This window comes from Nomascus leucogenys, chromosome 7b, assembly GCF_006542625.1.
Source record: "Nomascus leucogenys isolate Asia chromosome 7b, Asia_NLE_v1, whole genome shotgun sequence".
In the NCBI taxonomy this organism is placed as follows: domain Eukaryota; kingdom Metazoa; phylum Chordata; class Mammalia; order Primates; family Hylobatidae; genus Nomascus; species Nomascus leucogenys.
In genome coordinates, this window is record NC_044387.1 from 77,447,940 (window position 1) to 77,470,875 (window position 22,936).

A 22,936-nucleotide genomic window follows, 5' to 3' on the forward strand; every position below is an offset into this window, starting at 1 on the left:
TAAGTAAGTTCTTTTCGAGCGATATTGGTTGGGAGACATTGTGCTGTAGTTGAAATTACGGATTTCACTATAATTTTTCCCATTTGCTCTGAACCTCAGCCAAGCTGTATTCCCTGAGTGTACTTCCTCTTAGGCAAAATGGTGATGATTTAGCATAGAGTTACTGAAAAGACTAAATGAGATAACTTACAGCAGGAACCCAATATAATAGTAAGTGTTCAAGAAATGGTGCATACTATCATTATTACTATGGATAGGCTGTGGGTTTTTTTAATCAACTTAATATAAACTTATAGAAAATTACATATAACTCTAAGTCAAATGAATGCTTACTTTAAGCGAAGTCACAATTTGCTACCACCTTGCAAGATAAAGAAGAAAGTATTAAAAGAAAAATGCCGGGTGCGGTGGCTCATGCCTGTAATCCCAGCACTTTGGGAGGCCGAGGAGGGCAGATCACGAGGTCAGGAGATTGAGACCATCTTGGCTAACGTGGTGAAACCCCATCTCTACTAAACATACAAAAAGATTAGCCAGGTGTGGTGGTGGGCACCTGTAGTCTCAGCTACTTGGGAGGCTGAGGCAGGAGAATGGCATGAACCTGGGAGGTGGAGCTTACAGTGAGCAGAGATCATGCCACTGCACTCCAGCCTGGGCAACAGAGTGAGACTCAGTCTCAAAAAACAAAAAAAAGAAAGAAAAAGAAAAACTCAGACAGTTAAATTTAACAGGATTTAATTGAGCAAAAAAATACTTATGAATTGGGGAGCACGCTCACCCTTTGCCCACACCCCACTTCAACCAGAACAGCTTCAGAGCAACTCCAGCACTGTCAGGCGGTCTGACAGAATTTAAAGACAGAAAAAGGAAAGTGATACACAAAAAACAGAAGTGAGGTACAGAAACAGCTGGATTGGTCACAGCTCTGCATTTGAACATGGTTTAAAGCTCCAGGGATGTCAAATCTTTTGGCTTCCCTGTCCTACACTGGAAGAGGAAGAACTTTCTTGGGCCACACATTAAACAAAATAAACACCAACGATAGCTGATGAGCTAAAATAATGAAATAAAGTAAAATCACACACACAAAAAATCTCATAATGTTTTAAGGAAGTTTCTGAGTTTGTGTTAGACCACATTCAAAGCCACCTTGGGCCAAATGGGGCCCGCGAGCCACGGGTTGGACAAGCCTGGAGTTGGTCACCTGCGAGTGGTTGAAGTATGGTTGCTGTGATTGGCTGAGACTTGGCTACTCCTTACAAGAGTAGATTGCAGTCTGTTTACACATCCAGTTAGGTTACAGTTCATTATGTAAGAAGAAACCTTTAGGCCGACATTAAAATACTTAAGGAGGCCAGGTGCCGTGCCTCATGCCAGTAATCCCAGCATTTAGGGAGGCCCAGGTGGGTGGATCACTTGAGGTCAGGAGTTCGAGCCCAGCCTGGCCAACATGGTAAAACCCTGTCTCTACCAAAACCACAAAAAAATTAGCCAGGCATGGTGGCAGGCACCTGTAATCTCAGCTACTCAGGAGGCTCAGGCAGGAGAATCACTTGAACACAGGAGGCGAAGGTTGCAGTAAGCTGAGATTGCAACACTGTACTCCAGCTTGGGCGACAGAGCGAGACTCCATCACAAAAACAAAACAAAACAAAAACAAAGCAACAACAAAAACCTTAAAGAGGTAGCTTTAGGCTAAACTTCATTTAAGGGAAGTAAAAATCAGATGCAAAGGGCATTACAACAGTAAGGTCTAAGATCACACCAAAAGCCTCTATGACCTTTCAGAGAGTTAAAATCTGCAAATTGCTCAGTGACATGAAATTATGCCATGCTCTTAATGCCAAATGAAGACTGTAGCAAGGTAGAGGAAACAGTGAATGGCAAGTGAATCTCTTTTACGTAATTGGGAATCCTATTAGAATTCCCCTGACTTTAACACAAAACAAAACACTGTAGGCCGGGGTAGAAGTGAGAGTTCTTCATATTACTTTTATCAGTAATAGGATTAAGATACCACAAAATATCACTCATCATATTCCAAAGAGAAAGGAAAATATTAGTGTCAGAATGCTTGAGATGGCTTCTCAAGAATCTCATCCAAAGGATGTGTCATATAATTTAATACCTCCTCACTCAGGTATTGAAAGTCAAGTTTTGGCATGCAGTGTTTCTCTGTCTCTCTAACACTTCAGTGCTTGCTTATTTCCTTTCTCTAAAAAAACTAATTACACTTAATGCTATCTCATTAACTTGTACCCAGCAGAAAAGTGCCCTTTTAAAATTCAACTTTGTCAGAATGTTATTCCACTGGAAAAAAAGGCACTTCCTCTTTAGCAATGCTACACGAATTTAAAAACCCAATTTCAGAGGAGGTATTGGAATCTGCCTGGGCTGATTTGGAGCCTTCTACATTTATGTCCAATGCCTACGTCAGATTTTATGTTAGAGTCTTAGATAATTGCTACCTCAATGTCTTTCCTATTATTTTTCCATAAAACAAAGTTTTTAGTATAAACTTTAGCTTTCTTAAGCAACCTGCCTTGGAAGAACCTAAGATAATTCATGTACTCCTTTAAAGCAAGAGATGACAGCCTTGATCTCTCGCCTGAATAATTACTTGTGAGGAAGAAGCACAGGGAAAGGTATCAGCCAGGTATTTCCATAATGGCTTTTATTCACACTTACACAAAACCTGACTTAACTAGAGTGGTAACACCTATGCAGAGACAGGACCTTTGCCCTGGGGCCAAGACACAAAGACATCTTGGAATTTCCCCCCTCAGTTTTCTGAGGCCTTTGGTGGCCTACACGTGGTCACATCGCAAAAAGCCAAAAAAAAAAATTGTATTAATTGTATTAGTCCTTAGATTGGTGTTTTCTCCTCCAAACTTACTGTAGGAATGCCTATGATATTTCAAATACTGTGCACAGATTGCATAATTTCAAACTAAAAATGCTCTGAGTCTTTTGCATTCCAGAGTGACACATTCTGTAGGTGTTTAATAGAAGCCAGCCTATTCACTAGAAATACTTGCTTTCCAATTTTATTCTCCTATTTCTTAGCATAAATTTTAGCCTTACAAGTTTCTATAAGAATACAATTCTGAAAAATTTGGCACTGACAAGATTGCTAAGATATATCATGGAACTGGGTAATTTTGCTAATATTGATGAAATATGACTGATAAGAAAAATATTGACTGCATTCATATTTTTACTTTTTCTTAGACTCCAGGTGACTTTATTTTTTTAAAAAAAGCTTCATGTGTGGATTTGAATTTTAAAGATTACTGTGTGGAGACACTATAGTTTAACCCTCAATATTTATCACCATTGTCACTACTAAAAAAAAACTGGTAAATTCTAATTAGTTCACCATTTTTTCAGTTACCAAAGTATCCATGACATCATAATCAACAGGAATAGTATACAGGTGTTTTAAAAGGAAAACAAAGATGGTAGGAAGAGATCTTAAATTTTCTGTTTCTTTCTCAATGATCTTTCTAATATTTTCCAAACCAGTCAAGAGGCAGTCTGGCTTTAAAGAGAACTCTCTTCACTCTATATATGTGAGTTTTAATCTACAAAATGGTAGTAACATTTCAATATGGGGATTAAATAATGTATTTTTAAAAACCACCATAAAGCGTACTTATTTTAATCTATGTTCATTCTCTTTTGCCTGACTCAAGTATTTTCAAATTGATACCATTAAACATTTTCTTTCCAAAAGCTTAAAATATATATGCCTTTCAAAATTAACATCTTTAGAAGTATATAACACTGATCATACTTATCTTTAGCTTTGTTCTAAGATTATCAGAGGACATAAAAATGGAAAGTTATATATAAAATCAGATTCATGTGATTTCAAAGTAATATTAAATAAATAAAAATACAATTATATCATCTGAATTAGAGAGATACGTAAAATTTTAAAAGCTCTAGTTTTAACATTCAAAGCATTTAAATATATTAATAGCATACTAAAATAGGCAAACAATTGTTGATTGTTTATGCGAATACTAATGAGAGTAGCATTTTCTCAAATGTGTGGATCATATGGTAAGTTGTTTAGTGACACTTGCCATGTTATTATGAATGAAGCAGGGTTGGCATCCTAGTGGATACAACTAGGCATTACATTAATGTTATAACAGAACTCAAGATATGCTAAATAGCTCATCAGTATTGAAACTGCCTTTGCAAAATTTGTAACTGTGAGAAGATTATGACAGTGAAAGGGCTCTCATTTAACCAACCCTCATCTGGCCTTTAACTTCCAAACTGCCCTTAGTCATTCCTAGACAAAGCTAACTTTGGGAGAAATTTAGTTTATAGCTTAAGTTTTAATACACCTTTCCCCAAACTCAACTGTCACTGGAAAATGAATGAAACACTACGAGGTTAGGAGAATGAGAGAAGCCTGAACTTTGTTAAGGTGTAGAAGTAAGGGATTATGAGCCATTATTCCCAAGGTCAAAATATTTGCAACTTCCCCAGTTACTCTTGCAGATAGCATCACTATTGTGGAACTTAAGATTGGTCTTTTAGATGTCTTTCCAGACGTTTGCATTTCTGACGACCAACAGCTCCACTCAGACTCTTAACAGGTCCTGTGGCCCCCACCCAGAAGCAGAGTCAGGGTAAAAGGACCGATTTCCATGCCCCTATGACTGCATCCATAGCCAGTCAGCAGCACCCATTCCCTTGCCTGCCAAACTATCCTTGAAAAACCCTAGCCTCTGAATTTTGGGGAGCCTGATTTGAGTAATAATAAAGTTCCAGCCTCCAGTTTAGCTGGCTCTATGTGCATTAAACTCTATCTCTATTGCAATTCCCCCATCTTGATAAATCAGCTCTACCTGGGCACTTGACAAAAAGAGTGCCCCGGAAGGTTACAGTACCAACCTCTGCGTATGCCTTTCTTGGGTTAAAAAAGTAAACACAATATTAGGATAATCATGCAAAGCGTCGCCTACTAGGGTTTATTTTATCTGGCATGGGAGGGAAATGGAGAATTCTTCCTTGGAAGCCATTTGTAGAGCATGGCACTTGGCACATACTATGTCCTTAATATACTTGTGCAGTGTTTTGAATATTTTATTAATCAAATATAAAGTCAGTCTTTAATATGAACATCAATATATGAATTCCACTAACAAAGAAAGAATGCAAAGATGGTAACTGTGGCTCTGTTCTCTCCTGAAATTATTAATTCTAAAGGTGTTTGTAAAATGCATAATCCCTTGTGAAAGGAAAATACAAACTCAGAACCCCAATTCATTATGCTAAAAGCAAAAAATTAAGCTGAAACCTTAGTCATACAAGACACTGCTTTTCCTTTTGTTCCTAAGTAGACGGTGACAGATAAAAGGTTAAATACCTTCACAGGTAGCTAGCTACTCTATGTTCACCTTATGTTACACAAAAAGCCAAATTAGTGAGCCCGAGACAAATACGTAACTGTCTATTTTCCTACCTGCCCCTTTTTTCTTGCAACGTGTGGTTACTATATCCTCCCTCTTTCCCCTCTAGCTCACCTTTCCCCTTTAAATACTGAAGCCCTCAAATTCATCATTGGAGAAAGGCATAGGCCACAGACTCTTTTGATGATTCTGTGTTGTTTTCTTCTGGGTATATCCTTAACTTTGGCAACATAAACTTCTAAATTGATTGAGATCTGTCTCACATACTTTTTTGCTTACACCCTTAAGGCCAAAGAAAATCAGAAAAGAGTCAACAGCAGTAAAATTCTGAAAACTAAAAAGAAGGTGGATGTGTCATCACTGGATTGGTGGGCTTTGCAAAATTTGGCAGGGGCATAGCCAAGAAGCAATCAAATACACATAAAGGAACAATAAAAAAATGACTGAAAATCTGTTAACGAAACTGTCAGATACCCCAAATCTGCTTTCCTCTTGGCAGAAGACAGTTTAGATTTGTTCTGTGGAAAACCCAAGCAGAGTTGAGGGTATGGAGAAGATAGAGCAGAAACACACACACACACACACACACACACACACACACACACACACATTTTACATACACAAAACTTAGATATATTAGATATACACAATCCCAAATATCTCAATGTTAATCAACTCAGCTCCTAGTTCAGAACATTGGTAACCAGTATTTATATTCTTAGAAAAGAGATGAGAGGAATCAGAGTGTTTTCAAGAAACTGATTAAGCCAGCACACAATAAAGACAAGACAATAGTGGGCAAGCCCATCCACATGCACAGAATGTCCAATCAACTTTTAAGTGGCCAACTTAAATTCTAGACTTAATCAGTATTTCATTTAAGTTTGAGGGTTAATACTTAGAGCATTTTAAGTTATGCAAGGCTGCAAAAATTTTATCTCTGATGCTCCATTTTCTCAGTATACTCATGGAAGTTTTACTCTCTTCACAAACAAGGAAGTAAATTGAGACACAAGAAGACAAAAGATCCAGCAAACAGAGGATCTAATGCAAGAAAACGTCAAAAGGAATACTCAGGATGATGGCAGAAGGAGATTGCAAGGATGACGGTTGTGCAGTCATTCCAAACGGCGAGCAGTCTACTTTGGAGCAGGCCAGATGGTTGCAGCAAAGATTTCTTGAAGAAGACGAAATTATTAGAAAACCAAATGTGTCTGATTGTACTGAGAGGAGATTTACACAATCTGAGGAACAGTTTCAGGATGAATCAGTGATGAATACAAAAGCTAAACAAACCAAAAAATAATTCTAAGGGAAACATTAAAAGAACAGAAATGGAAATGTAGTCATGGTATATAGTTCATGGCTCAGCTAAGAAAAATGACTACAGAGCAACCATAATGTACACGATGAATTTGGATTTGATATAATCAAGATATAACAGAGGATGGGGTGCTGGGAAGTATCTGTATGTGTGGTAAAGGCAGGAGGGTGACAGAAAGTGAAAGATGGCTTCATCTTCCAGTGAGAAATCGATAGGTAATTTGTAAAAGAGTGAAGAAGTAGATATAAAAGCATGTTAAATAAGAGTCATAGAGGTAAATTCGAAAGAGTCAGTGCAAAAAATTGGAAGTGCCTGCCTACAAAAGGAAGAAAAATCATTTAGGAAGGGGAAAGTGGTATGAACTGATATTTTTGTAACAAATGTAAGAGAAATATTTGCCATTTAGAAACAGGTGCAAAATTAACTGACAAAATTAAAATTAAATGTAAAAAATGTATACAGAAAACGAAAGAATATTTCCTGACAACTGGAAATGTCTTATTTTACTAAAAGTGTCTAACATTGTAGAATGAATGAATATCTATTCCAGAATTGTGCTTCAGTGCTGGAACTATGTCATCTTTGAATTACCAAACAAGTTTAGTGTTGAACAGAAAAGGCGGCAGAGGACAATCTTTCATAGTTCCATGGGTAACAGACACTGACTGTTGACAAAATTGACAGTCTTTAATATATTGCTTGGAAGAGTTGGTACAATAAATACAAGTGCTAGAAACTGAAATATATCTACCTAATTTTATGGGAAAGTCCCACTGTTTTTGTAACCCTGAAAAATAAAGAGAACACATGTATTAAAAATGTGTGCAGAGTTTCCAATCTATTCAAATAAAATTCATTTGTTTGAATATAAAAAAATTCACCAAAATCTTGAAATAAAAATAATTGTAAAAATAAATAAATAAACAAATAAATAACTGTGTTAATGTTGGCAAGTTAAAAAAAAAAGTAATTGTATTCTGATCAAACTATAGTTTAGAGCAACTGAATCACCAAGCATATCTGATGAAAACACAGATAACTGAGCATCACCCCAGACCAAGAAAATGAGGATCTCTGACTAATCTGGTAACAAGCATTTTTAATAAGCTTGAGAGATTGTTATAATACATTTGAGAAAAAATTTATACTGAATAGCTCCTGGAGTTTTTGTTTGATTGCTTATTGATTTTTTTCTTTAATCTAAGGGTTATGACATCCGTCTGCTCTCCACATTCCCATCTTCCTTCTCAAAATCTTTCCAAACCACTCAACATGACACTCACATATTGTATTTTTATAGGTATGCATTTTTTTCCTCCGAAATCAGGTAAGTTATTAGAGACCAAGGGAGATATTATATACATCTTTGAATTTTCTCAACAAATATCTGATCAATTAAGGGATTTAGGGTGTTGAATGGGTAGGAATATTGAAGAAAAACTATTTAATTTATAATTTTAACTTGCACCATACTTATTTCTAGAAAACAACTCTTTCCATCTAAACCTGATGGTGGTTTAGATGGAAAGAGTTGTGAGGTTGCCATTTTAACTCCAAGCTTTTAAATCTTTGTGGCTTTAGCTATAAAATATGAATCAATCTGGCCAGGCGCGGTGGCTCACACCTGTAATCCCAGCACTTTGGGAGGCCAAGGCGGGTGGATCACGAGGTCAGGAGATTGAGACCATCTTGGCTACCACGGTGAAACCCCGTCTCTACTAAAAATACAAAAAATTAGCCGGGCGCAATGACTTTCTTCACAGAATAGGAAAAAACTACTTTAAAGTTCATAAGGAACCAAAAAAGAGCCCACATCACCAAGTCAATCCTAAGCCAAAAGAACAAAGCTGGAGGCATCACGCTACCTGACTTTAAACTATACTACAAGGCTACAGTAACCAAAACAGCATGCTACTGGTACCACAACAGAGACATAGATCAATGGATCAGAACAGAGCCCTCAGAAATAATGCCGCTTATCTACAACTATCTGATCTTTGACAAACCTGACCAAAAAAAACAAGCAATGGGAAAACGATTCCCTATTTAATAAATGGTGCTGGGAAAACTGGCTAGCCATACGTAGAAAGCTGAAACTGGATCCCTTCCTTACACCTTATACAAAAATTAATTCAAGATGGATTAAAGACTTACATGTTAGACCTAAAACCATAAAAACCCTAGAAGAAAACCTAGGCAATACCATTCAGGACATAGGCATGGGCAAGGACTTCATGTCTAAAACACCAAAAGCAATGGCAACAAAAGCCAAAATTGACAAATGGGATCTCATTAAACTAAAGAGCTTCTGCACAGCAAAATAAACTACCATCAGAGTGAACAGGCAACCTACAAAATGGGAGAAAATTTTCGCAACCTACTCATCTGACAAAGGGCTAATATCCAGACTCTACAATGAACTCAAACAAATTTGCAAGAAAAAAACAAACAACCCCATCAAAAAGTGGGTGAAGGACATGAACAGACACTTCTCAAAAGAAGACATTTATGCAGCCAAAAAACACATGAAAAAATGCTCATCATCACTGGCCAGCAGAGAAATGCAAATCAAAACCACAATGAGACACCATCTCACACCAGTTAGAATGGTGATCATTAAAAAGCCAGGAAACAACAGGTGCTGGAGAGGATGTGGAGAAATAGGAACACTTTTACACTGTTGGTGGGACTGTAAACTAGTTCAACCATTGTGGAAGTCAGTGTGGTGATTCCTCAGGGATCTAGAACTAGAAATACCATTTGACCCAGCCATCCCATTACTGGGTATATACCCAAAGGACTATAAATCATGCTGCTATAAAGACACATGCACACGTATGTTTATTGCAGCACTATTCACAATAGCAAAGACTTGGAACCAACCCAAATGTCCAACAATGATAGACTGGATTAAGAAAATGTGGCACATATACACCATGGAATACTATGCAGCCATAAAAAATGATGAGTTCATGTCCTTTTTAGGGACATGGATGAAACTGGAAAACATCATTCTCAGTAAACTATCGCAAGGACAAAAACCAAACACCACATGTTCTCACTCATAGGTGGGAATTGAACAATGAGAACACATGGGCACAGGAAGGGGAACATCACACTCCGTGGACTGTTGTGGGGTGGGGGCAGGGGGGAGGGACAGCATTAGGAGATATACCTAATGCTAAATGACGAGTTAATGGGTGCAGCACACCAACATGGCACATGGATACATATGTAACAAACCTGCACATTGTGCACATGTACCCTAAAACTTAAAGTATTAAAAAAAAAAAAAAATTAGCCAGGTGCGGTGGAGGGCGCCTGTAGTCCCAGCTACTCTGGAGGCTGAGGCAGGAGAATGGCGTGAACCCAGGAGGCAGAGCTTACAGTGAGCCGAGATAGCGCCACTGCAGTCCAGCCTGGGCAAAACAGCCAGACTCCGTCTCAAAAAAAAAAAAAAAAAAAATGTGAATCAATCAAACCTCAAGCTTTCAATTAATCTACGATTTTATTTACAACCCTCTTATAAAATGACTTAGAATAATCTGTCTGCCATTTACCATTCCTACATAGTGCTGATTGCCTTTTTCTTTCTAACTACAAATCATAGCATCTGTGAAATTTTTTCTTAGACAGCAAGAAATTAATTGGAACAAAAGGAATCAGTAGAAATGAAACAGAGACACCATGATGGTCATATGAAAGAGAGCATTGTGCCCATGGACTAGAAGTGGAATTGAAAAATATATTAAGCAATTCTTAGCCAAGTAAGAGTTTAGTCTCTATAGCAATTATATAATTTCCTATATGCAATAAAATACTGTAATCTCAAGACTCCTTGCATAAATATACAAGTATATTGTGTATTTTAATAAAAATCTAATCATTCAACAAGTGCTTCAGACTACAGTACAGATAAACAGTACTTGAAATATCTCTTCCAGTCTCTAAATACAAAAAAATTCTAAGAATCAAATTTTCTCTTAATTCTCCTTGAGTAAATATAAATCTCTTTTAAGTAAGTTTTCAAATAAATGTCGACTTATTAGAATTGGTTTAACAATAGGGGAATGCAATGCAATAAGTTATGAAAATTTAACATTTTAAAAAATCTTGAGTATATTCTAACACTAATGTTTTTTCTGTAGGATTGGTGTTATTACATTGATCTAAGTATTTTTATTCCAGGCATGCTGCTTTTTTTCCTAGGAAAGAAAGTGAATTAATATATCTGAAGCCTTGTTTGAGAGTTGGTTGGATTTTTTCTTAACCTGAACATAAAAGCAAATCTGGCTTTCAGTTAAGACTTTTCTTGACATGATATTAACAGTGAAATAACCTACTGGCATATGTCAGAAGGGATGAAAAAATATATCCTCCCTCCTCTTCTCCCCCTCTCACTTCAATATTCACTGTGCTGCTTTGTTCACAGTATCCTGCATAATTAATAACCACTTTGGCAATCAGTCATGCATTCCTTAATAGCACCTCAGGCATCAAGTGTCCTTCTAACCCCTCCCCACAGAAACCCTACACCCTTCTGCAGAGCATGCTGGCCAGTACACCGTCTGAACTCTGGATAAGTCATTTACAAAATCACCATTAAGAAAAACACACAGTGGGGGTTATAATGTGGCTATAATACTTATATACTATTCTATATTATTATTTAATCTTTGTATATAATTTAATAACAAGAATAAACAAGATTCAATATCCAAACAAGTATCACTGATTATACATAGTTTTCTAAAATGTAAAATCATAGAAGTGATAGAACAAATTAGGAGGCAACTTAAAGGAAGATGAGGCTCACTGAAGCGTTGTGAGTTAAAGTACTCTTCAGTTCATCCATCTCCTGCCCATCTTATCAGGCAAAGAAAAAGAGGGTGAATATACATGGACTCCACCTGTATGGTGGCTATAACTTCTATTTCTCTTAATCTAAACTGATATACTCATTAAATGGAAAAAAGTAAACAAATTATTGTAAACATTATCATTACTTTGGATCAGAAACCTTAGACTAAGAGACTGAAAAATATAATATTCAATAAAACCATTTAAGAAAAATCAGTGGTAATCATTTTTCACAATGTTAACCAAATTGGAGGGAGAATAAGAAAATCCTCAAATCTCATAGACATTAAAAAAGCAACAAATAGCACTGTACTCAAGAAGAAGAGTTCTAAATATAAGACCAAAATAACTTTAAAAATTCAGATTTAGATTTGTATATTTTACTTAAAAATAGGTATGGTTTAATTGAAGCAGTTTTCTGACCAAAAAATATGCAGTACTTTTTACTTTTAGAACTGAGAAATAAAACTTTTAATAAGGTCTTTTGATTCTGGAGGAAAAGTTATTATTTCAGCCTTTTTAGGTTTCTTAACATTTTAAATAATGGTGCTTATGCAACAGTACACAGAGTAAAACATATATAATCTATTATAAATTACTCCGAAATTCAACAAGAAATTTTCCTTTCTTTCTAAAAGATCTGAAATGTGTTCTGGGCTCTCACTGTGTGTGGCCTCCAAACAGAAACAAGCTTGCACTGTTTTATTTCAGTTTTGCTTCATTTCTTCCCAAACAATCTCTCACTGCTAATCTACCAGGTCTTTTTTTTTCTCTTTAACAGAAAGGGAAAAAAATCAAAGACATTAACTCCTTAGGCACAATCATAAAAGTTGAACACTATATGTATCATTTGGTATCAATTTGCATGGGTTTATTTTTTACTAGTTATTAATGGAGCATGACTGGAGAATAATATTTCCATAAATAATTCTCTAAAATACCATTGAAATGCTATAATTTTAAAATTATGTAGCAATTCTAGTACTACTGTTTTAAAAAGCTATAACTAGCTATAACCTCAAGTAAACACCATATGCTAAAGTTATTTCTAAAACTAGGTTTAGTTTATAATACCAAATGAAAAAATGGAGAGAGAAATTTTATTTATGTCTTACTGTAAGGTACCCGTGAATCAAGAAAATGATATGGAAATCATAACATTATAAAGGAAGGTACTGATATTTATAATAAATATGTAAAATCTTTAAATATTAGAACAGCATTACTTTATTCAAATGAACAAGTCATCTCTTATTTAACTATATGTTCTATTATTCATAAACTGAAGAAAAAAAGAGTGGGTAAATCATCATACAAAGGTGAACATAATTTTTAATGGCAATCTGTGTGGCAAAAACTGTTTCTGAAAATTTTAACTAATGTATTGAAACTCTGCCTCTAAGACACATGGTAATCAGAACCAAGGAGTCTTAAATGTTGACCAGAACCAGATATCCGTTTATATTCCCAAAGAAGGCTACAGGGTTATCTCTTTACCTGTGAAATATAAAGAATTTCAAAATAAACTTTACCCATAATTTGTCCTAGAAAAAAATGTGATTAAGCTCACTTAAATTTTTTTCTGTATATTAATGCATGCAAAATATTCATTGGGTTGATTATGAAAAGCAGATAATGTTAACTGTATATACTAATGTTTATAAAATCATTAGTATGCACTAAATTCTTTAACTTCAGTTGATGTCCCACTAATTCCCACTCCTCACTGCCTCCCCTAAAAAGAAAACCAGGGTAATTCTTTAACTAATGCAAGAATGTGTCTTTGGTAATATAGCCTAATATATTAGGACAGCAGAATATCTGGTGTCATTCCTGTGAGTCTACTGCTTTCCGGTTTATGAATTCTCTCTGTTGTGTGAGAGGAACAAAGGTGACATATAATAAACAGGAAGGTAGTATAGCTCCCTGTGGGTTTTAGACAACTCTAAGATGAAATGGCTGAATTTCTATGAAATCTTAATGAGCAGCTACAATGTGAATGGCATTGTGCTAGGCACTCCTGACAAACCTCAATGCAGGAAGTTAATTGTCTACTATAAACTAGTAGTTAATATTATTTGTATTATTACAAAGAAATCATTGTGGCCAGTGGAATCTAAAGTGGAATTTTGCAGAGGTAGGTTTCTAGTCAATGAGACCATTGCCTCTGGGGAACTGAGTGTGCTGATATGAAGTTTATCCAGAGCAAAAAGAGAAAAATAAAAGTATCAGAGATGATCCAGGGGCTTGGAGGGACCCTTGCCCCTGAGCAAATGCCTCAAGAACTTTTAAGTCTGCTGTCCAGGAGGCACACTTTCTTGCTTTAGGCTTTCATTAATCTGTTACACAGATAAGATTGATGGATTGCACCCTGTTAGTAAAGTGTGGGGGGTGGATGGGGTGCATGGAGGGAGGGGTGTAATTTAGGAGTACACAATGATAATTCAAAACATTCTGCAAGGCTTAACAGCATAACTGCTTGTCAAATTCTAACTCATCGGATCTCACCCTTCTGCCGAAAGTTTATTAAGAGTAGAATGAATGTGGCTGTAAGTAGAGAGATGAATGGATCTATGGAACCAAGACAAAGGACAGCTGAAGAAATGGCAGGTTAATTGTTAACGTAAATTTAAACACAGAAAAAACAAAGCTGTGAGATTGTAAAATTCATATAATTTCTCCAGAAAGCAATCTTAAAAATGAAAATCACCAAGTTATACTTATTAGGCAATGTAGGACCCTACCTTCGTGCTCTCCTGTTTCTTCCAGTCCAAAAGTCTATTGTTTTCCTAAACATAGTTTAATTACAAGAACTCCTATGCCTTTTCTCCCCACACATCTCCATTATCTACAGCCCAGTATAGGTCAATGTAGTTGCCACACAAAGCCTGGCTCAATAGAGTCCAGGAGAGTTGACAATAGCCCATTGAAGTCCATATTGACAATTTACCAATCATTGTTAAATGATTAAACAGTCATTTAAAAATGTGGTCAATTTAATTCCAATAATGGAACCAATGACATACATTTGGCCTAAAGTCTCCCAGACGTGGTAAATCTGATAATAGGTAACAGTAAATAACAGTAAATCTTTGATAATAGGTCAACCCTGATGACAGGACTTTTCTCAGCCAAGAGGATGGATGGCACTTTCAATCAACCGTTGGGTTCTTACTTCATCACAAGGCTCATGAATCTGACAACTTTCACACATATACAGTGAATCCTCTATTAGTTAAGCTGGGTGACTGAATTGCATGATCAACTCAGCATTCAAGTATTTATTGAGAGACTATTATGTGCTCAGAACTCAGCTAGCTGCTATAAATACCATACATATACTATGTCTACTATGTATATGTGTAATACATACATATAGTATGCTTTTATCTTTACATATTTGATTTAATCCATATAACTCCTTGGGTTACACAACCAGATAATCTATGTAGTCATAAAATCAGAAAAAAAAACCTTCAGTAGTGATATTTACACATTTTTGCTTTTGTGTTTCATTCTATAGGAGGACAGTAGATTGCTATTTATACACATTTAAATTAATATAATATAGAGAGAAGTTCATTTAAAATATAAATAATATCCTTAATTTAAAGTTTATTTTGTCGCATGTTTGGGATGAATAAAACCTTTGCTCTCACAAAGACCTGCTAGTATGTTTTTTACTACAATTAATATATTCCATATTTAAATATTTGAGAAATATTTCACTTTGTGAAAGTGTATCCATAGTCCTGAATGCCACCCTAGATTAAACTCACTAAGTTCTGTGAAACAAGATACTGTAAAAGTATACTAAACAGATTCTTAGTGGCTTTAATCAAGCAAATAATCAGTATTAAACTATTACCTATTAATAAAAATGTACATCTTTGTCTATCATTAACATTTTTCATTTATAGGTAGAATTGTTACATTTTATTAAATTTAAATTTAAAAATATTAAAGTATTATATTAAACTTTAAAAAGTTTTGGAAAGGAACAAAGAAAATAGTACAGAATATATACTGGCAAAAAGTATTTCAGAATGGAATAGAGTTTGAGATATCTTAAATAATCTACATAATAAAACGGATCAAAATTCACAATTTATAACATACACAATTTATAACATTTATAACATACTTCAGAGATTTCTCCTTTAACTTCAATCATACATGATAAATGATTCTATTATTACTAAATGAATAAATTATCATTTTCAAAATTCAGTTTGCATTTTATTGTTTCTTTTTAGCTATACCCTTAACCAATACTTAAATTTCTTTTATTTAATCAGCTTTTTAGATAATATTTCATAGACTCCTGAGCAATCAAACAGGGAAATTTCTGCTTAACAATACATGAATATAATATAACGTGGTAAATATATATTTCATATTTTCTAATTTGCCTAATGAATTGCTGGCTTGGCATGCACAGAGTTTTTATTTACATAAAAATGAAATCCCAGCTAGGTTCATTTTCTGATTTTTTTTCTGATTCTCATGTGTAAGGGGAGAAAAATAAAAATAAACAAAGACCTGATCCAATTAAATAAGGGGATCTGAAAGTGGTACTTACTGGCATGACAATGTTGTAGTGGATGCAGAACCCTGGTTCAGAAGGAAAATATTCATCAGATACAAATCTTATCCTAATTTGATTTCCTTTAGAAATCTGTTTTCCTGGTACAGTACCAGAACCACACCAGCGCCCTAATATAGTTCCATCACTGGGTTCCTCAACTTCTACAAAATCATACCTGCAAAAAGACAAAGGGAAAGAGACATCATTTCATAATCTGTTATTCTGGCAATTACAAGTTTCATGTCTGTGGATGCTAAGACTCTACGGACCACAGCAATGAGTTAATCCAAAATTTAACCAGGAACATATAATTAAGAATTCTAAAGAAGAGACACAACTGAAAATGAGGGCCCAGTTGAAGAACTATGAGTCTCTTTGGAGTCCTTAGTTTTTCTGTTTACGAATTTCAAATTCACTAAATAAACATCCTAAAACTTAAACATTTTGTAAGGAGCAACCATATCTGACATTCGATTCATGAATTGTTGAATATAGTTTTCATTTGGACATGGCAGTGTGACTCCACTCTTAATTCCTATTATTACTGCCCTTTACTTCCTGAGAGTAACTCTTTCATCCTGGCCAGGGGCCTTGGCTCTCTTTCCTCATCTATGATGCAAGCTTTCCTAGAGTCACTTCATTGTATATGCATCTTTCGCACCTCATTTGGTACTGTTCTTCCTTTCTGTGACCTTCCTGGGTGTTCTCAGCTCACTGTCATCTTTCTCTTTTTGATAAATATTTCTAACTAAGCATGTATGTGTATAAGTGATCCATCTTCTTAGGCTGTTAATCCTTGAAGAAAGGAACCAGTTCTTACATATTTCTATTTTACATTTCAGTATACACAGTATCTCAAACAGAGGAATAAATGATTGTTTTAAACACATGTCAACTTTTGGTTTGGAAGGTTTGGATCAGTGGTGCTCACTGAGACCAGTATTGCCCCATGACAGACTGTTTCAGAAGTCTGTGGAAACATTTTAGGTTGTCTCAATGATTGGGGGTGTGAAGGGAGTGACTGAAATGTAGCAGGCAAGGTCCATGAATGCCCAACACTGGAAAGTTCTGAAAATGAGTATTTGCCCCATGTCCTCCGTGCCTTTCAAATATTTCACTGGACATTTCATGCAGGTGCAACTTCTACTACAGTTCATCTAAGTCTGGAACCTTACATCATCTCATGTATAAACGCATATATGTTTTGCGCTGTTTTAGTTAAGATAAATTTTAAAGAACGTTGACCATAGAGTAAATTGAGGGAATTTTCTGTGTTTTGTTTTAAACTTAACCAAGAGTTACTCACTTGGAAAAACATGTCACTAACAGGAATACTGGTTATACCATTTTCATCCCAACTAAAACAAACATATTCATATTAGTCTATATTTATAGCTGTCACATTTGCAATGAGTCGACTTAAAAGATGCTAACATCTTTCCTTTATTTTTCTAGGGTAATTGTTACTGTTCATTTATATATTGAAACATATTATTTTAATATAAATTACTTTGCTATTATAATAGATTTATATAGCATGCAGAAAATATATTCATTTTTAAAACAATTTCACATATAAATAGATAATTCCTTCTATGAATTGCATTTCAGAATACTAAGCAGGGCATTGCAAAACTTTTGTTAGAAGGAAGTCTGACATGGTTGTAAACCACCGATAGCTTTTTTTCAAAATTTTAAATTCAGTAGATACCAGACTACCAAAAATACTACATTATACGTAGCATTAAATACATGAAAGAAAAAGTTACTGAAAAAAGACAAAGTGTACAATGACACAATTATACTTATAAATCTGAAGTATCCAAAACTCTCTTAAGGCATGGAACTTAAACTACTTCAGCTTCGTTTTCCTCACTGGAGAACTGGGAATAATGCTACCTAACTCCGAGACATTTGAAGAAAGGAAAAATGGGACAGCACATGTGCAGCACCTAAAACATTGTTTGCACAGAGTTGCCACTCAAGAAAGTTTGTCTCCCATCTCTGTCCTGCACCCCTCCAACCTCTGCACACCTACTTTTTAACATAACCTTGGAAGTTTAAAAGCAGTAAATAAGAAAACACAAAGACAAAGAAGAGATATGATTTCGCTATATCACATGAAAAGTCCAGGGTTATAAGTTACATGTACATAAGCCAGCCAGTATAACCATTCCAGGAGTTTTAGTGTATATGTGTGCAGGATGTGGAAGGGTTAGGCAGTGTATGTATGTGGTTCGGGGATGGTGGGTATAGCAGACGTAAGTAGATATTTCAGATCTATCTGGCAGAAAAGTTGATAATTATCATTTTTGTCAAATGGTAATTTTTATATCAGGGTTGTCTACACATGAAACAAAGCTTCTATTCATCAGGATCTGTTTGTTCTGTGCTTGGGAGGTGAGCCTATGTGATGCAGGTTACCACCACTCATTTGACAGGGATTTATGAAGCACTGATTTGGCACAAACTGCTCTGCTAGATTCTCAGGAAACAAACACAAAACTATAGCTTTTTTGGGGTTCTGGGTCCATAAAACACATTGGTAAGTGCTCTAATTAGAGTATGTAAGAAATACTGTGGAATAGTAGAAGAAAGAGAGTAATTTTATACAGTGAGATGAAGGTCAGCTTACAAAGGACTTGACATTTGGGCTTTCAGTGAGTATTGACTGACGAGGGGTGAAAGGGGTGGGGGATGAAAATGCATTCTAGCAAGAATTACAATACATAAGATGTAATAGAAGAAAGAAAGGGCTAAGCATGGTCAATTGTGAATTGAGGGTGGGAAACAAAAATCAGATGGAGATCAAGGTGGACAAATAGATGCAGGTGAGAAGGTCTTGGTATTGCACGGTAATAAGACGTTGGATTGTTATTTGGTAGGGCCAATGTTGAAAACATGTAGGCACATTCCAATGGGCTCAATGTCTCTTTACAAAATTTGTCAACATTTTAAAAAATGGAATTTCATAGAAAACCTGGATGTTTGGTTTTTAAAAAATTGAAGATCTGGTAAGAATAAATATCATTAGCTTTGTGTGACTCCACGAGGGCTCATCTCCAGAATTCGTGTCAGCTCCAGCAAAGGAGATATCTGTTTACTTTACTGTCTTATCCTGAGCACCTACACCCCAGGCACATAGCAAACCCTGTGTCAGTATTTGATGAGTGAAGGAATGAATACTTGGCCTTCATACCAACTGAGGCTGGGACTAAACGAAAAAAGGTTTAGATGAGGCATGTTCTTTCTAGTTTTAAAAAATCTGTATCTACTTTCTGTGATTTAAAAAAAATACAGATTATCTTCATTTACTTATATTTGCCCTTTGGCATCTGAGTTGGTCACCCTTGCACTTAAGAGGCAGAGCCGCCGGAGGCTTCATAGAGGGGAGTAACACAAACAGGTAATCACCACATGTTCGAGGAATTCGAGGAAACAGTAACATTTCAAGTGTGGGTCAATAGAAAAGATCCTTTAACAAAAGCATCCTGAGAAGGAGCAGTCAGGGAAATAAGAGGGAAGCCACTGTGAGGGAAGGTGCAGACGTTAAGGTAAGAGAGAAGAGAGAATTTCACCCGAAGTAGGAGTGGTCAATAACGCCAAGTGCCAAAGAAAGATCAAACAGGTGAAAACTAAAAAGTATCATTGGATTTGGCCAGGATGAAGCCATTTCAATAAACTGCTTCAGCAGAACACATTGTGTACAAAATTTTCTTGAGACCATTTTTCAAAATAACCATTTCAATCTTTCTAATATAAAAAGCATCCTAAAGAGAAAAGAATATTCTCTTCAGGAAGTCTAAAATTAACAACTCAAATAGCTACTTTACTATATATTATCTTCTTTTTATTTCTGTTTAAAAATAAACTACCTCATATGTTATATGATCTGTAACTTCTTTAAAAGTATTTTAAAAAGGGCTTTAACAACACCGAAATATCTAGATTAAAACGTTAACACTTTATTAAGAAACAAAAATATCTTAACTTTTGCCTTATCTAATTTATGTCGATACAAAATCCACTGTCCTGTAAATAGGAGAAGGGTGATGAGCATATTATTACCTATTTCATGAAGATTTCCATCTGAATTTGATACCATTTAGAAAATAATCCTTATGAAAATTTCTGGATTTGCAGCGAGACAGCTGGCAACTAATTCTTACATGCTCATGCAAGTCTAGTGCATATATTTATGACAGTGCTTTGAAAAATCTATATAGTTTTGTTCTCCATAAAGTTTAAATGAAACAAACATCTAATAAGGTACTGTGTTCCTTGTCTATAAAACAGTAGAACTTAGCATATGCTACTAATTGTTTCATAGTAAATTAGGCATTTCAAGATTTTCTCAGAACTTGTGTCATACAAAAACATACAATTCTAAAATTCATTCAATTATTCTACCATTAATTTTTATGGTCATACACAATAACTATTAAGATGTCTATGGAATTTAAAGTTATTAATGAAATAATTATTTACACACACACACACACACACACTGTTGCCACTTCATTCCATATTTCCTTTCAACTTGTTTGGGAATGCGAAGTGAGGATAGAAAAAGAATAATGCATTAAATCAAGTCATCTGCTTTAACAACTTGATATTTTTCTTATTTTCTGACACAACACCATTTGCAGAACATGGGATTCATAGCAAAGGTTGGTTGGCTGATATATGCTAACATAGTTCAAACATCAAGAAGAGAATGGAGAGAAAACAATGATGAAAAACGTATCTGTGGGCCATAGCCAAATGAAAGGGGGATGATAAAACTAAGCAATATTGACACATAAAAGTGAAATCACAAAACACAGTCATCCTTAAATTCAGAAATCTACACATGCCCAGGTGACTGCTCTGGAGACATGGTAATCCTTATAATACACTCTCAGGTATTAATTTCCAATGTGCACAACTGGCCACGTCAATATTTAAAGGATTTACTAAACCTATTTTATGAGCCAATCAAACATCACTTTCTCATGGCAACATGATACAGAGCATACAGGGCTAAGTGGTTTATAATGATCACTCCCTTTCTCTAACACACCCTTGGGGACCTGTGGAGGATTTATGTTCTTTTATGTTTAACAAACAAGTCTGGCGTTGTAGACAAAATTTTCGTTCTCATGTGGGAATTAGAAAACTGTGAGGCCATGAGGACGTCTTTCTTACTCCTGAGAATTTTAAGGAGTATATCAAAGAAATGAATTCATTAGTAAACATAATTGTCAGACACTCAGCTTCTTTCAGCAAAAATAAACCAAGCCTGCAAAACAGGCTGTTTCTAGTTCATGCTAACTAAAACCCTGTCAATTAAATCTACCCCATGAATTATCAAACCTGTCGGTAGTGTGAAAGAAACCCTGCCAACAAATGAATGTGGATTTTAAAAAGGCCCAGCCCTGCAAATGTCAACTGGAGTCTGAGCTTGTTGAGAAAGGTAATAAAATTAAGAAGATGACAAACATTCTACAGTGTGTATTGGCTTATACTTTAATTTAGCAGAATGCAACTGGTACACAAAAATAGAAGTATTAGATTACCATTTCAACAGCAAATTGTTTATCTATGCTTTAAATTATAATAAAAATAATTTAAAAAATAATAATAATTACATTTATTAAGTGATTCCTATGTGGCAGACACTGTTTTTTCTTAGGTACTTTTTATATAGTAACTCATTTAATCCTCACAACAATCATAAAAATTAACACTTTTCCTCCATCCAGTCTATTAGTTACAAAATATAGAAAAGCAAAGTAATTTGGCCAAGGTCATACCAGCAACTAACTGCAAAGAGAAGGCTTCACTTTCAGGAGTCAAACCTTAGAGCCCATGCTCTTAAGTGCTAAGCCATATTGCTTACTATATTTAAAATATGCCTATATAATTATATCTGCTTTATTTTAAGGCCTAACTGCAGAGAATTTCTGTATCCCTATTCATATTGGCCAAACAGTCTTTTTCAGTGACTGGAGAAATATTAGGGCCACACAGATAAAATTGAGTAGTCCACGTGGTAATTTGGGCCTATAAATTTTATAGAGATTTATTTTAATTAATTTGGAAATATTTATTAACAGCCACTCTAAATTCTTTATGAAGAGTTTTAAACCTACATGGAAATGTGTAAGTAAAACCAATAGGCATGCTTCACAGGACTCACAACACATGAATGGGTAATTATCACGAAACCGTGAAGAGTTCTACTTGTGAGAAATGCTTACAAATGTTATGTGGTGAGAAACTGATCATTTAAAATTATGTTATTACTAAAAAAACTACAAATATATAAACCATGAGGTCAACTTACAAAGCTAGAAAAATTAAGCAAATCAAAACAAAATATCAGGTGAAAATTAATAAAGACAAAAGCTGTAAGAGATATAATCAAAATTAAAGTTAAAATTCAGAATTAAAACAAAAAGCTGATTCTCAACAAGGGGTTAAAGAGAGAGAACAAATCGAGAATTTACAAAGTTAGCAATGAGGAAGAAGACATAATCACAGGTAAGAATATATTTTAAAAGTATAAGTATGTTTTATGTAACTTTATGCTAATTAAACCTGAAAAATTAGATAAAATGGATGACTAAGAAAATGTAAAGTATCAATATTTACTGGAAAAGTAGAAAAAGTTAAGATGCTAATAACTCTAGAAGAAGTGAAAAGGACTGTCAAGGATTACTTGGGAGGTCAGGAGTGCAAGACTAGCTT

At 35.1% G+C, this 22,936-nt stretch overlaps 1 protein-coding gene across 3 annotated transcripts in view; it reads right to left on the reverse strand.

Moving 5' to 3' along the window:
• The window catches only part of PDGFC (platelet derived growth factor C), a 216,225-nt gene that overhangs the window by 35,148 nt on the left and 158,141 nt on the right, over positions 1-22,936 (reverse strand). For all 3 annotated transcript variants that reach the window (XM_003257886.4, XM_030816267.1, XM_030816268.1), the window contains exon 3: positions 16,199-16,379. In XM_003257886.4, the coding sequence (XP_003257934.1) occupies positions 16,199-16,379 (181 nt within the window). The remainder of the gene's footprint in view (positions 1-16,198; positions 16,380-22,936) is intronic.